Source organism: Petromyzon marinus, chromosome 37 (assembly GCF_048934315.1).
Source record: "Petromyzon marinus isolate PM22_M1 ecotype Great Lakes invasive population chromosome 37, UKy_Petmar_22M1.pri1.0, whole genome shotgun sequence".
Lineage (NCBI taxonomy): Eukaryota > Metazoa > Chordata > Hyperoartia > Petromyzontiformes > Petromyzontidae > Petromyzon > Petromyzon marinus.
Window position 1 is genome coordinate 13,448,881 of NC_133703.1, and position 15,413 is coordinate 13,464,293.

Sequence of the window (15,413 nt, forward strand, 5' to 3'; positions counted from 1 at the left end):
CAGTGGTTGTGAGTGGTTGTGGACAGGTTGACAGTGGTTGTGAGTGGTTGTGGACAGGTTGACAGTGGTTGTGAGTGGTTGTGGACAGGTTGACAGTGGTTGTGGACAGGTTGACAGTGGTTGTGAGTGGTTGTGGACAGGTTGACAGTGGCTGTGAGTGGTTGTGGACAGGTTGACAGTGGTTGTGAGTGGTTGTGGACAGGTTGACAGTGGTTGTGAGTGGTTGTGGACAGGTTGACAGTGGTTGTGAGTGGTTGTGGACAGGTTGACAGTGGTTGTGGACAGGTTGACAGTGGTTGTGAGTGGTTGTGGACAGGTTGACAGTGGTTGTGAGTGGTTGTGGACAGGTTGACAGTGGCTGTGAGTGGCTGTGGACAGGTTGACAGTGGCTGTCAGTAGTTGTGGACAGGTTGACAGTGGTTGTGAGTGGTTGTGGACAGGTTGACAGTGGCTGTGAGTGGTTGTGGACAGGTTGACAGTGGTTGTGAGTGGTTGTGGACAGGTTGACAATAGTTATGGGCAGGATGAAGGTGGTTGTGAGTGGTGGACAGGTTGACAGTGGCCGTGAGTGGTTGTGGACAGGTTGACAGTGGTTGTGAGTAGTTGTGTTGTGACCGTGGTTGTGGACAGGCTGACTGAAGGTGGTTATGAGTGGTTGTGCTGTGATCGTGGTTGTGGACAGGCTGACTGAAGGTGGTTGTGAGTGGTTGTGCTGTGATCGTGGTTGTGGACAGGCTGACTGAAGGTGATTGTGAGTGGTTGTGCTGTGATCGTGGTTGTGGACAGGCTGACTGAAGGTGGTTGTGAGTGGTTGTGCTGTGACCTTTGTTGTGGACAGGCTGACTGAAGGTGGTTGTGAGTGGTTGTGCTGTGACCGTGGTTGTGGATAGGCTGACGGTGGTTATGAGTGGTTGTGCTGTGACCGTGGTTGTGGACAGGCTGACTGACGGTGGTTATGAGTGGTTGTGCTGTGACCGTGGTTGTGGACAGGCTGACTGAAGGTAGTTGTGAGTGGTTGTGCTGTAACCGTGGTTGTGGGCAGGTTAACGGTGGTTGTGAGTGGTTGTACTGTGACCGTGGTTGTGGACAGGCTGACTGAAGGTGGTTGTGGACAGGATGACTAACGGTGGTTGTAAGTGGTTGTGCTGTGACCTTTGTTGTGGATAGGCTGACAGTGGCTGTGAGTGGTTGTGGACAGGTTGACAATGGTTGTGGACAGGTTGACAGTGGCTGTGAGTGGTTGTGGACAGGTTGACAGTGGTTGTGAGTGGTTGTGGACAGGTTGACAGTGGCTGTGAGTAGTTGTGGACAGGTTGACAGTGGTTGTGAGTGGTTGTGTTGTGACCGTTGTTGTGGGACCGGTTGACAGTGGTTGTGAGTGGTTGTGGACAGGTTGACAGTGGTTGTGAGTGGTTGTGGACAGGTTGACAGTGGTTGTGAGTAGTTGTGGACAGGATGACGGTGGTTGTGAGTAGTTGTGGACAGGTTTACAGTGGCTGTGAGTGGTTGTGGACAGGTTGACAGTGGTTGTGAGTAGTTGTGGACAGGTTGACAGTGGCTGTGAGTAGTTGTGGACAGGTTGACAGTGGCTGTGAGTGGTTGTGGACAGGTTGACAGTGGTTGTGAGTAGTTGTGGACAGGTTGACAGTGGTTGTGAGTAGTTGTGGATAGGTTGACAGTGGCTGTGAGTAGTTGTGGACAGGTTGACAGTGGCTGTGAATAGTTGTGTTGTGACCGTGGTTGTGGACAGGTTGACAGTGGTTGTGAGTAGTTGTGAACAGGTTGACAGTGGCTGTGAGTAGTTGTGGACAGGTTGACAGTGGCTGTGAGTGGTTGTGGACAGGTTGACAGTGGTTGTGAGTAGTTGTGGATAGGTTGACAGTGGCTGTGAGTAGTTGTGGACAGGTTGACAGTGGCTGTGAGTAGTTGTGGACAGGTTTACAGTGGCTGTGAGTGGTTGTGGACAGGTTGACAGTGGTTGTGAGTAGTTGTGGACAGGTTGACAGTGGCTGTGAGTAGTTGTGGACAGGTTGACAGTGGCTGTGAGTGGTTGTGGCCAGGTTGACAGTGGTTGTGAGTAGTTGTGGACAGGTTGACAGTGGTTGTGAGTAGTTGTGGACAGGTTGACAGTGGCTGTGAGTAGTTGTGGACAGGTTGACAGTGGCTGTGAATAGTTGTGTTGTGACCGTGGTTGTGGACAGGTTGACAGTGGTTGTGAGTGGTTGTGGACAGGTTGACAGTGGTTGTGAGTGGTTGTGGACAGGTTGACAGTGGCTGTGAGTGGTTGTGGACAGGTTGACAGTGGTTGTAAGTGGTTGTGGACAGGTTGACAGTAGTTATGGGCAGGATGAAGGTGGTTGTGAGTGGTTGTGGACAGGTTGACAGTGGCTGTGAGTGGTTGTGGACAGGTTGACAGTGGTTGTGAGTGGTTGTGGACAGGTTGACAGTGGCTGTGAGTAGTTGTGGACAGGTTGACAGTGGTTGTGAGTGGTTGTGTTGTGACCGTTGTTGTGGGACCGGTTGACAGTGGTTGTGAGTGGTTGTGGACAGGTTGACAGTGGTTGTGAGTGGTTGTGGACAGGTTGACAGTGGTTGTGAGTAGTTGTGGACAGGATGAAGGTGGTTGTGAGTAGTTGTGGACAGGTTTACAGTGGCTGTGAGTGGTTGTGGACAGGTTGACAGTGGTTGTGAGTAGTTGTGGACAGGTTGACAGTGGCTGTGAGTAGTTGTGGACAGGTTGACAGTGGCTGTGAGTGGTTGTGGACAGGTTGACAGTGGTTGTGAGTAGTTGTGGACAGGTTGACAGTGGTTGTGAGTAGTTGTGGATAGGTTGACAGTGGCTGTGAGTAGTTGTGGACAGGTTGACAGTGGCTGTGAATAGTTGTGTTGTGACCGTGGTTGTGGACAGGTTGACAGTGGTTGTGAGTAGTTGTGAACAGGTTGACAGTGGCTGTGAGTAGTTGTGGACAGGTTGACAGTGGCTGTGAGTGGTTGTGGACAGGTTGACAGTGGTTGTGAGTAGTTGTGGATAGGTTGACAGTGGCTGTGAGTAGTTGTGGACAGGTTGACAGTGGCTGTGAGTAGTTGTGGACAGGTTTACAGTGGCTGTGAGTGGTTGTGGACAGGTTGACAGTGGTTGTGAGTAGTTGTGGACAGGTTGACAGTGGCTGTGAGTAGTTGTGGACAGGTTGACAGTGGCTGTGAGTGGTTGTGGCCAGGTTGACAGTGGTTGTGAGTAGTTGTGGACAGGTTGACAGTGGTTGTGAGTAGTTGTGGACAGGTTGACAGTGGCTGTGAGTAGTTGTGGACAGGTTGACAGTGGCTGTGAATAGTTGTGTTGTGACCGTGGTTGTGGACAGGTTGACAGTGGTTGTGAGTGGTTGTGGACAGGTTGACAGTGGTTGTGAGTGGTTGTGGACAGGTTGACAGTGGCTGTGAGTGGTTGTGGACAGGTTGACAGTGGTTGTGAGTGGTTGTGGACAGGTTGACAGTAGTTATGGGCAGGATGAAGGTGGTTGTGAGTGGTTGTGGACAGGTTGACAGTGGCTGTGAGTGGTTGTGGACAGGTTGACAGTGGCTGTGAGTGGTTGTGGACAGGTTGACAGTGGTTGTGAGTAGTTGTGTTGTGACCGTGGCTGTGGGACAGGCTGACGGTGGTCGCGAGCGACCTGGCGGCTGAGCGTGAGGCAGAGCTCCGCAGCTTCATCGCCAGGCGCCTGGAGAAGGGCGCTCTCTATGGCAGCATCGGCAGCGTCGCCACTCTCAACCTCGCGTACGGCCAGCCGCAGCCACACGCACAGATCTAAACCTTAAACAGGAATATTCAATCCAAAACACAACACACCTATTATATTATAATTTTCCATTTTACCCGGTAAGACCCACTGAGCTATTTAGCTCTTTTTCAGAAGTGACCTGGCCACAAATGACAGCTCAACGAAGTGGCTTATCATCACGTGGACATTTATGATTCTAAATGTGTAGGGAAAAACCGGAGGGCCACTGGGAGAACATGCAGACTCCAAATATACAGGTGACAGGGTCTGTATCGAACCCACGACCTCCTGCATACCAGGCGAGGAAGTTAACATCTCAACACAGTGGTGCCCTTATTAACTCCCATGCTACGTGTCGCGGGGTGCCCAACACACATTTGAGCTGCTGTTAAATGAGGAAAGCGACTGCAAATGCAACAACCAAACAGGCTCACATTCCACTGCCACTGTTTGTAAGCGAATACAAAACCAAACGTGAAGCATACACAGACATATGCTGAAGGAACAATTACATCTTGGAAATGGGATTATTCGAGTCGTGTGTGTGACCCTGTTGCCTGTGCAGGTCAGCCGACGACAGCACGGCCTGCTACTACTGCCTGCTGCAGCAACCATTACCGGTGGTGGCGGAGAGTGTGGAGAGTGTGGAGAGTGTGGAGAGTGCGGAGAGTGCAGAGAGTGTGGAGCCCGGGGAGCCCGGGGAGGATGGAGGAAGCGGCAGGGAGGAGGGCTCCAATGGAGCCACGGCTGCTGATTACGTCATTTGTTTTTTGGGTCTGACAGAGCAGGGCCTCGAGTTATATCCTCCGCTAGAATGTGTACTTTGTTAAGTGGCGGCAGAGTGTTTCGGGGATCACAGACGCCGAGCGGACACGTTGAGAATCCTGGGTTCAAATCTTGGTTGAAGAATATTGGTTTAAGATGCCACTGATTAAAACGGGTTCTGAAATGAGAATCATGTCTGCATTAACCACAATACTTGTGGTCAGAATGCAAACAAAAAACATACTCTGATAATATATGCATTGTCTTTGAAACTGATTGGTCTACACCAGAGACAGCTTTCTTTTGAGATAAATCTCAAAACGGTGTTAGACCAGAGGACGCCAAAAAGCGTACAGCACAAAGACAATGCACTATCAGAGATATGCGAGCTCGGGCCAAGCAGCTACATCATGGGACCTCCTTTGCCAGTACCAAAATATGAGAATAGGTTTTCCCCTTTTTTATAGCAACAAATAGGTGTTAAGATGTTACAACACCAAACTGAAACGTTTTGCAAGGAATCATGTCTGCATTAACCACTTGTGGTCAGAATGCAAAAAATGTAGGGACTTGATGGTCTCAGCTCAGTGGCAATGACTGCACACACAAAAAAAAGTCATAACTTTTCCACTCTGGCTAAATGTTAGAATTTAGCTAAATTCCATCTCTGATAATTAAAAGTGTAACTTTTTGCTTTGGATTGCAAATAAACATCTCCATAGCACGAAATATGGCAAAGTGCAGCACCACTCGTGTGGACAAGAGATCACTTTAAGGGATCTCAAGTCCTTTTGCTATATCCACTTCAAACGGCCGTTCCCTGACATTCCATGATCCTGAAAACCAAATTTATATAACACTGGGGTGCGGTGGGGTGGGAGTGAAACAAAGATAAACAAAAAAGTTCTACGTTTCAAATCTCTACTTATCCCGTTCGCTTTAGGAGTCCCGTCCACAAACAACCCTGGTAAATGACACCACAGAAGCACTTTTGAAGTTATCATGGCTTGACAACAAGCCAAGTTGGCTGTGTGAGCACCACGGTGGCGAGGAGATGTTATCTCCCTCACCTGGTGCGCAGAAGGTCATGGGTTCCCGACCCCGACACTTGTGTATTTGGATTTTGCGTGTTCTCCTTGTGGTCGCGTGAATTCTTCTCCGGGTCCTCCGGTTTTGCCCTCCACATTTAGAAACAACGTCGCGCGTTTCGAGTATTTTGCTGCTTTAAATTTCCACGTGATAAGCCACTTCATTAAGATATTTGTGGCCAGGTTGCTTCTGAAAAAGAGCTACATAGCTCAGTGGGCTTTATCTGGTAAAATTAAAAATAGTTTAGGATAAACCCCAGACCGATGTTATAGGACCTTAACACTCCCTTACGTTCAGGCCAGAGCTTGACAAGTACGCGGCTGGATTGCTGGCGTACCTGGATGCCGAGGTAGGTGCTACAAGTCACAAACTCCACTTGTGTGTAGTTCACCTATGTAGAACAGCATCCATTGACGACTAATGACGCCTCTGTTATACCCACACAACCTCGGCGTGTAAGCATGCACACTCTTTGCAAGTTGATGGATTGTCACGATTCTGGATCACGTCTCAGGAATCCATTAGTCCTTTAACACTGTGGTAATGTATGTTGAACTTCTTTTGCGCCATGCATAGCCAACCGTGCTCATCGGAGGTGTAGCTCCTCCAGTGTCGGTAGGGTTCATGTGAACTAATTCGACATCATTCAATCTATGAATTGTCACATGCATGTATGTATGTTGAACTTCTTTCACGCCGTACGTAAACAACTGTGCTGATTGGTAATTTCTACCCTCTCCTTCCCAACCAATCGTCCCCTCTCAACGTGTCCCCCACTCCTGTGTAGCGAGAGTGTCGAGGTGCAGTCGCATTGAGATGCTTGACACGCACGGAGATTGTTTTCTCTGTAGGTGGGCACGGAAGGCTGGCGCGGAGCAGCATACCTGGGCGGCTGGCTTGAGGACGCGGTTCTCTACATCCACCGCGTGCTGCGCACCCTCAACGGGCACATCGCCATGCTGCTACATGCCGTGCGTCTTGCGTACACACACCCCAGGCATTACCAATCATCGTCTCAACACATACGTTTAACGTACACACACATCCAGCGTCACCTATCGTTGCAACACATACACAGCGTACGTCTTAACACACACCCCCAGTGTTTACTGATCATTATCTTAACACACGTACACACTGTGTTAGCGCACATGCACACCAAGTGTTACCGATAATCATCTCAACACACGTATACAATACGCACACCTTACCAGCCTAAAAATAGATCACACGCAGGCAGCCATAATCTCACACTGGCTCTGACCCAGTGGTAGAAATTCCACGTTACTCTGGCAGGGGACACCACAGTTGATTATAAAAATCCAAGACATTGATTTACTCACGACTTCTTCAATGAGTCTCAAGACTTTTTAACAGGGTTCTGCTTGGATGTTTGGACTGTGTCATTTTGTTTATATTTTACGTACGCATTTGGGGCAATGCCTTTCGAATCGATGACGCCTAAAAGCACAGGACGTTTGTCAGAAACGTGTGCAGTTGCACTAATGTACAGTGCGGGAAAAAAGTATTTGATCCCCTGCTGATTTTGTACGTTTGCCCACTGACAAAGAAATGAACAGTCTATAATTTTAATGGTAGGTTTATTTGAACAATGAGAGAGAATAACAACAACAAAATCCAGAAACACGCATGTGAAAAATGTTATAAATTGATTTGCATTTTAATGAGGGAAATAAGTATTTGACCCCCTCTCAATCAGAAAGATTTCTGGCTCCCAGGTGTCTTTTATACAGGTAACGAGCTGAGATTAGGAGCACACTCTTAAAGGGAGTGCTCCTAGTCTCAGCTTGTTACCTGTATAAAAGGCACCTGTCCACAGAAGCAATCAGTCAATCAGATTCCAAACTCTCCACCATGGCCAAGACCAAAGAGCTCTCCAAGGATGTCAGGGACAAGATTGTAGACCTACACAAGGCTGGAATGGGCTACAAGACCATTGCCAAGCAGCTTGGTGAGAAGGTGACAACAGTTGGTGCGATTATTCGCAAATGGAAGAAACACAAAAGAACTGTCAATCTCCCTCGGCCTGGGGCTCCATGCAAGATCTCACCTTGTGGAGTTGCAATGATCATGAGAACGGTGAGGAATCAGCCCAGAACTACACGGGAGGATCTTGTCAACAATCTCAAGGCAGCTGGGACCATAGTCACCAAGAAAACAATTGGTAACACACTACGCCGTGAAGGACTGAAATCCTGCAGCGCCCGCAAGGTCCCCCTGCTCAAGAAAGCACATATACATGCCCGTCTGAAGTTTGCCAATGAACATCTGAATGATTCAGAGGACAACTGGGTGAAAGTGTTGTGGTCAGATGAGACCAAAATGGAGCTCTTTGGCATCAACTCAACTCGCCGTGTTTGGAGGAGGAGGAATGCTGCCTATGACCCCAAGAACACCATCCCCACCGTCAAACATGGAGGTGGAAAGATTATGGTTTGGGGGTGTTTTTCTGCTAAGGGGACAGGACAACTTCACCGCATCAAAGGGACGATGGACGGGGCCATGTACCGTCAAATCTTGGGTGAGAACCTCCTTCCCTTAGCCAGGGCATTGAAAATGGGTCGTGGATGGGTATTCCATCATGACAATGACCCAAAACACACGGCCAAGGCAACAAAGGAGTGGCTCAAGAAGAAGCACGTTAAGATCCTGGAGTGGCCTAGCCAGTCTCCAGACCTTAATCCCATAGAAAATCTGTGGAGGGAGCTGAAGGTTCGAGTTTCCAAACGTCAGCCTCGAAACCTGAATGACTTAGAGAAGATCTGCAAAGAGGAGTGGGACAAAATCCCTCCTGAGATGTGTGCAAACCTGGTGGCCAACTACAAGAAACGTCTGACTTCTGTGATTGCCAACAAGGGTTTTGCCACCAAGTACTAAGTCATGTTTTGCAGAGGGGTCAAATACTCACCTTCTCACCAAGCTGCTTGTCAATGGTCTTGTAGCCCATTCCAGCCTTGTGTAGGTCTACAATCTTGTCCCTGACATCCTTGGAGAGCTCTTTGGTCTTGGCCATGGTGGAGAGTTTGGAACCTGATTGATTGATTGCTTCTGTGGACAGGTGTCTTTTATACAGGTAACAAGTTGAGATTAGGAGCACTCCCTTTAAGAGTGTGCTCCTAATCTCAGCTCGTTACCTGTATAAAAGACACCTGGGAGCCAGAAATCATTCTGATTGAGAGGGTGTCAAATACTTATTTCCCTCATTAAAATGCAAATCAATTTACAATTTTTTTTACATGCGTTCTTCTGGATTTTCTTGTTGTTATTCTCTCTCACTGTTCAAATAAACCTACCATTAAAATTATAGACTGATCATTTATTTGTCAGTGGGCAAACGTACAAAATCAGCAGGGTATCAAATACTTCTTTCCCTCACTGTACCTCTCTGTGTTTGTCGTGAAAAGACAAAACTCCAATTGTTATTCTTCACACCTTTTACGATTCCACATCTATTTCTGCCCAAATCTCTATGCATTTGCAGAGGTTGTCGTGTTTATTTCCTCTTTAATCATTCACTCATTGCTGATTACTATGTTCAATTTAATATACAATGGCACAATTCCTTCAAGATCATTTCCAAGTTGCACAAGCTATTTAGGACAACATTTTATATAATTGGAGAGAAAATGAAAATCAGTCATCCATCACTCTATGACAGTCTACGAAATATTGAACGCTGAACAATTTGTAAACTAATATCAGTTGGTATGTTTTTAAGATGCTGGACAAAACAGCACAAGAAATGTGTAAAAATAGATTTGTTTTGAGCAAATAGAATGAATTAGATGGAGACCTCACTCGATGTCAAACAGAAAGGTCTCCCAACGGCTTGCGTATTGATTGTGTTCGTTGCTTCTGAATGTTTATTTGTAATACTCGGTGCCTCCGTCCGCTGGCGTCTGTTCCACAGGCTCTGAGTCACGCACCAGTGGACGTAGTCGGAGCCAATGAAAAACTCAGCCAAGACATATCCAGGTGGGCACTGTCGATGCAGATGTGACCATTCAATTTTCATCAAACGTTCAAAAGTTCTGCTGGCTCCTCACCCTCACACGGGTGGCGCTTATCACCCGTGATGGGCCTGAGGCAGTGGTGGAAATTCCACATTGCCGTGGCAGAAGCCGGTTTATGCATGGAATAGCCATAATTGACGAAAAGGCGGTGATGGGCCGAGTTGACCCCGAGCCGGGCTTAAAACACAAATAATTATTACATACTTGTCAACCCATACGGTTTACCCCATATTCTTGTACAGCGAAATAGATTTTTCAGGTCCATACGGCGTATAGCTGTTTCAATACAGGCAAAAAATAATTATTCTTTTTTGTGTTTCTCCCTTGTGATGGAATTTGTAGGATGAATGTTGAGATTTTTAAGTTCACGGGGTGACCAATAAGGTCTGAATTGGTCTGTAATAAAGTAGGCACTGATAAGGGGTTGACAGGTATGTTATGCTGGTTACTTTAATTAAATATTTTATAGCGAATGTGAATTCACTCCATATCGGCTACGGCAGTTGCTTAACCATACTTCACCACGCTGGTCAGCGCGGGTTGGGGACTGCTCAGGACTGGTTCAGATGCCACTCTAAAACTAAACTAAACTTTTTTATTTTACCAGGTAAAGCCTACTGAGCTATGTAGCTCTTTTTCAGAAGCGACCTGGCCACAAATGATAGCTCAATGAAGGGGCTTATCATGTGGAAATTTATAGCAGCTAAGTTCTCTAAGCGCAGACTTATGAATGTGGAGGGAAAAATCAGAGGACCTGGACAAAAATCCACGGAACCACGGAGAGAACATGCAAACTCCAATTATACAGCAGGCGTCAGGGTCAGAATTGAACCCACGACCTGCATACCAGGCAAGGTAGTTAACTCCCGCCACCATGCCGCCGATGTTAGCCCTGGCCAGGAATCAAACTCGGGGTCGCCAGGTGTCGCAGCATGCTAAACCACGGCGCCACCGCTGCACCACGGATCCTTCGTTACGGAGGAAATCGAGGGAGACTCCCTCTCTTTTTCCGTCGGCTCTCCGCCAGGTTTGTGCAGACAAGCCGGCTCGAAGGGCTGATGCCGGGGTCCCCTTCTGCGTGGCCCCAGTCGGCGGGCAACAGCACGGTGACGGTCGACTGCAGCAGCGACTCCCCGAGCGTGAGGAACGGCAGTGAGTGCGCTCCCCCCACCTCACCACCACCCCCCGTCTCTTCCGCCCTGGCTGATTCAACAATTCCCAAAACCGACTTTGCCGAGACTCGTGCAGACTGAACATTGTGTGGGGGGCTGGAATCTCGGCTGGAGATGCCTGCCAAGAGGTCTCACCTTATATATTTTGCTATTTAAAACTATTGAACTTTTACCAGGTAAGGCCCACTGAGCTGTATAGCTCTTTTTCACAAGCGACCTGCCCATCACAAATGATAGCCCAATGAAGTGACTTATATTGAAATTTAAAGCAACCAAATACTCTGAACGCATGTTGATTCTAAATGCGGAGGGAAAACCGGATGGACCCGGAGAAAAATCCACATGACCATGGGGAGATAGAAATACAAACTCCAAATATACAGGCGTCAGGGTCGGGACCGAACCCACGACCTCCTGTATACCTGGCAAAGTAGTTAACATCTCGGCACCCGGGTGCCCTACATTGTGGCAGCAGGTGGCAAGGGAAGAGAATGCTGTTCTGGTAGATTATTTGGGTGTCAACATCAATTTCATTGTTTGTTCGGTCAGTGAATTGTGTTGTGAAGTCTGCCGCTCCGGTCCCATGTATCTTTTGCCCCACACTGCGAAGCCAGCAATAGGTTCTGCAACACGTGGGCAGACGCCCTGACGCGGGCAGCGGAGACCGGCAGCGCCTTTGTCCTGCGCCAGATCCTGGAGAACTTCAAACTCAAGGTGCGTGACCACGGATGCGGCGGCGACGCGTGGGGATCGCGCCTGCGTAGCGTTTCGCTCGCAGCGCACTCGCGTTCACACTTTGTATCTGCGGCGGCCTGCGAGCTGGAATTACAGCCACATTGGCAAATGTGATTTGTAAATTTAATTCTTGGGAATTGATGATGCAATTTTTTATTTTAACATTCATATTTATTTATTAAAGGGGCACCACGGTGGTGTGATGTTATCTTCCTACCCTGGCTATGTAGGAGGTCGGGGGTTCGATCCCGACCCTGCCTCCTTTATATTTGTAGTTTGCATGTTCTCCCTGTGGTCGTGTGGATTTTCCTCCGGGTCCTCCGGTTTTCCCTCCACATTTAGAAACATGCATTGAGATGATTTAGATTTTGGTGCTATAAATGTCAAAATGATGGGCCACTTTATTGAGCTATCGTTTGTGGCTAGGTCGCTTCTGAAAAATAAGTTAATACCTCAGTGGGCTTTGCCTGGTAGAATGGGGATGATTTCATTTTATTTTTATGTGTTTGGTTGGTTTGTTTAGCTTTCTTATAACTTGCACCACTATCATGTTTTTGTATTATTTTTTCTAACGTTCTGACCCACCCCTACTGGACATCTTCCAGTATTAATACATATTCTGATTCTGACAGCCGTTAGCAAAGAAAGATTTCTAGGTATGTAGAGGGTATGTGTGGGGCCGCTAAGGTGAGGGGATTACCTGTAGACCGCTGTGTTCAGTCGTGTGGATTATGGCGGTTGGTACCACGTCAACAGTGAGCTAACACAGAGGAGGCATTGTAATTAGTGAAGTTCTTCAAGTGATCGTAATTTTACACAGGGAAGCCGCACTGAGTCGGGACTTTATAAAAAAAAATTGCCCTGGATTTTAGCTGAAAATCGACTTGAGCAGATAAAACCTATACAATCTGTCATACATAATCTGTATACAACCTCGCTGCTGTACTACCTCCTTCAGGCACCTGACACACGTGTCACACCAATGGTCTCTCTACAATCCATCAACCCTCACCTGCACGTCACTCGATGGCTGGACGTGCTTTGTTCCGGGGCACATATTAACGATTTTTTTTATCCTTTCGTTCATTCATCCATGACTGCTGGCTCCGCTGACCTGATCAGGCCATCCAGGACATGAACAGCTTCCAGCGGCTGCTGAATCAGGCGGAGAGCGACCACTACGCGCTCTACCGCTGCCTGCAGTTTGTGCGCGCGTGCGGGAACGGCGGGGTGCTACTGTCCTGTCCCGCGCTGGGGCCGGGCCTCGTGCCGGCGTCACGGCCCGCGGCGCTCAGCGTGCTGTGCGTGCTCGCCGAGTTCACGCGCGAGAATGGGGAGACCCTGTGAGACCCTGTGAGACCCTGTGAGACCCTGTGAGACCCTGTGAGACCCTGTGAGACCCCGTGAGACCCCGTGAGACCCCGGCGATACCCCGTGAGACCCCGGCGGGCCCTCGGAGAGACCCCGTGAGACCCCGGCGATACCCCCGTGGGAACCCCGTGAGACCCCGTGGAGACCCCGTGAGACTCCGTGAGACCCCGTGGAAACCCCGTGAGACCCCGTGAGACCCCGTGAGACCCTCGTGAAGACCTTTGTGAGACCCCGACGAGGAGGACAACGACCAAACTGGAACAGAAGCAGACTGCACTCCGTATCCCACGTCAAGCGCATCCCGAGCTCTGCCCATCTCCACACACGTTCAGCGTTTAATTCGGATGGTTCTTTTTAATTACCACCGTTATAATGTTCGGCGCAAACGCAGGACGTCAAATGTTGTGGCTAAAACTTAATTTAATTAGCCGTTATCAAATGCTCCTCTCAATTCACCAGACTGATTAAAGCAGTCGGGTATCGACATGGCCCTTGCCATTTCTGCTCACAAATGATAGCTCGGCAAAGTGGCTCATGTGGAAATTTATAGCAGCCAAATACTCTATAGATGCACATTAAACAAAATAAATAATTTCGTTGTTTACATTCTTATATGGCCACAAAGTATGGCTCAACGAAGTGGCTTATTGCGTGGACATTTAAAGCAGCAGGCAAATACTCGAAGTGGCTTATCATGATGTGGAAAATTAGAGCAGCCAAATACTCTTAAACGTGCATTGATTCTAAATGTGGAGGGTAAAACTGGGGAAAGAGACACGCAAACTCCAAATATACAGGTGTCAGGGTTGGAATTGAACCCATGAACTCCTGTAAACCTGACAAGGTGTTAAAAATCTCACCACCGCTGTGCCCCAAGGATTGGAGGTCACCACACTGGGCTGCGCTTGGCCCATTGGGCGGTGTCCCGGCACTACGTTCGAGGCACGGAGGCATTGGGGAGTTTGCGACGGGCGCACCAGTGCCTTGTAGACACTGCTACACTCACTACATTTCGGTCCAGCTTGTGGCAGATTCACCACGTCCGGTGTTGTCATTTAATTGAATGCAAGTGAAACACTGCTGCCGAGTTAACCCTTGAACTATTATTTATAAAATAATAAATAAAATAACCTTATCGGTACGTCTTCAGGTCGGAAGATGTACCGAGGCTCCCACAAGGCGATGTGGGGGAGGGCGTGCGGCAGAGTTTGGCGCCAGCTATCATAGAGTGCGGTGTCACTGCGGTTCTCTGCGGTGAGGACAATGTATTTAAAAACAACGTCGCTCTTAATAAAATTAACGCTCAGCCGCTCGCGCGTTCTGAGATTCAGCAGCGGTGAACGGGACACCCACCCTGCAACTTTACAGACATCTCGGGAACGGGATAGGGGTAACCCGCTTTGAAAGTTACGTAACCACTAACACGGCATTCCGTTTGGACGGAGGCGAGATGGGGAAAGGCAGAGAGTAGTACCGAGGAGAAATTTAAGAAAGCATTGGCCAAGCATACGAAATGATTCCGTTTGGCACGTTTGATTTTTAAATGCTTATCGTTTGCTTTGGTTTTTTAAATTCCATTCTGTGGTGAAAAGTGTGGTTGGTTAACTGGGTGTATTGTGGTATACGTTGTCGAGTTCATTCCTTTGCACGAAAAGATGATGCTGATAAAATGTATGTTCACGCGACTCAACTGTTTGGGCAAAAAGTCAACACGCTGCTTTAATTTTCCAAGGGAGGGTTTTTGTTTATTAATTTAAAATCAAAACAGAAACATCTTCCTGGTGCACGTTTCCAAGACGACTGCCCAGAGCTTGTTGTGGGAATGTAACTAAACGTGATCACCGACCTTCAGAAATGTTCGCAACGGACACAAAGACGCTACACGGCACGGTTAAAATAATGACCCGCGTAAAATCGATATTACTAAATACAAATTGAAATGTTTGGTTAATTTATGTACTAGAGTGTACTTTGTTTTTCATTGTTTTAGACGACTGACTTTACCAGGATTTTATATTTCAAGGTAATCTCCACGCTGTTTTATTTGCTGTAATTGAGGTCAAAGTGCCGGCGCGAATGTCGCTGTAAATTGTTAATTAGCTCCCTGTCCACACAGCTGTAGCAATGGGTTTTGTTTGCCGATGTAATAATTGGTAGTCTTAACTACCATTCCGAATAAAGTAATTTATTCCGTGGAATAACAACAGCGCCTGCGTGCGTCTTTGTGGAGACCCCAGTTGGTGTGCTTGCGTCGGACTCTGCTCGCATTCAAACAAATCGTTTGGTGCTTTCGGGGTTGGCAGCGGTGCAAGATGCAGAAATAATCTCAAACACATTTGGCAATAACACGGCCTTAAAAGGAGACGTTTACGTTGAATAACTTTTTTCACTTGTTGCTGGGGGAGAAATTGAGTGATTAGAACCGCAGATAACCCCATAATGTTTAAAACAAAACAACTATCGGCAGTCAA

At 48.0% G+C, this 15,413-nt stretch overlaps 1 protein-coding gene across 1 annotated transcript in view; it reads left to right on the forward strand.

Moving 5' to 3' along the window:
• C37H17orf75 (chromosome 37 C17orf75 homolog) overlaps nt 1–15,146 on the forward strand; it is a 22,897-nt gene extending 7,751 nt beyond the window's left edge. Inside the window, exons 3-10 of the mRNA XM_032967363.2 lie at nt 3,647–3,772; nt 4,342–4,575; nt 5,922–5,979; nt 6,482–6,601; nt 9,562–9,626; nt 10,692–10,816; nt 11,447–11,550; nt 12,694–15,146. Of these exons, the coding sequence (XP_032823254.2) occupies nt 3,647–3,772; nt 4,342–4,575; nt 5,922–5,979; nt 6,482–6,601; nt 9,562–9,626; nt 10,692–10,816; nt 11,447–11,550; nt 12,694–12,918 (1,057 nt within the window). The 3' untranslated portion in view covers nt 12,919–15,146. The remainder of the gene's footprint in view (nt 1–3,646; nt 3,773–4,341; nt 4,576–5,921; nt 5,980–6,481; nt 6,602–9,561; nt 9,627–10,691; nt 10,817–11,446; nt 11,551–12,693) is intronic.
• The last annotated feature ends 267 nt before the right edge of the window (nt 15,147–15,413 follow it).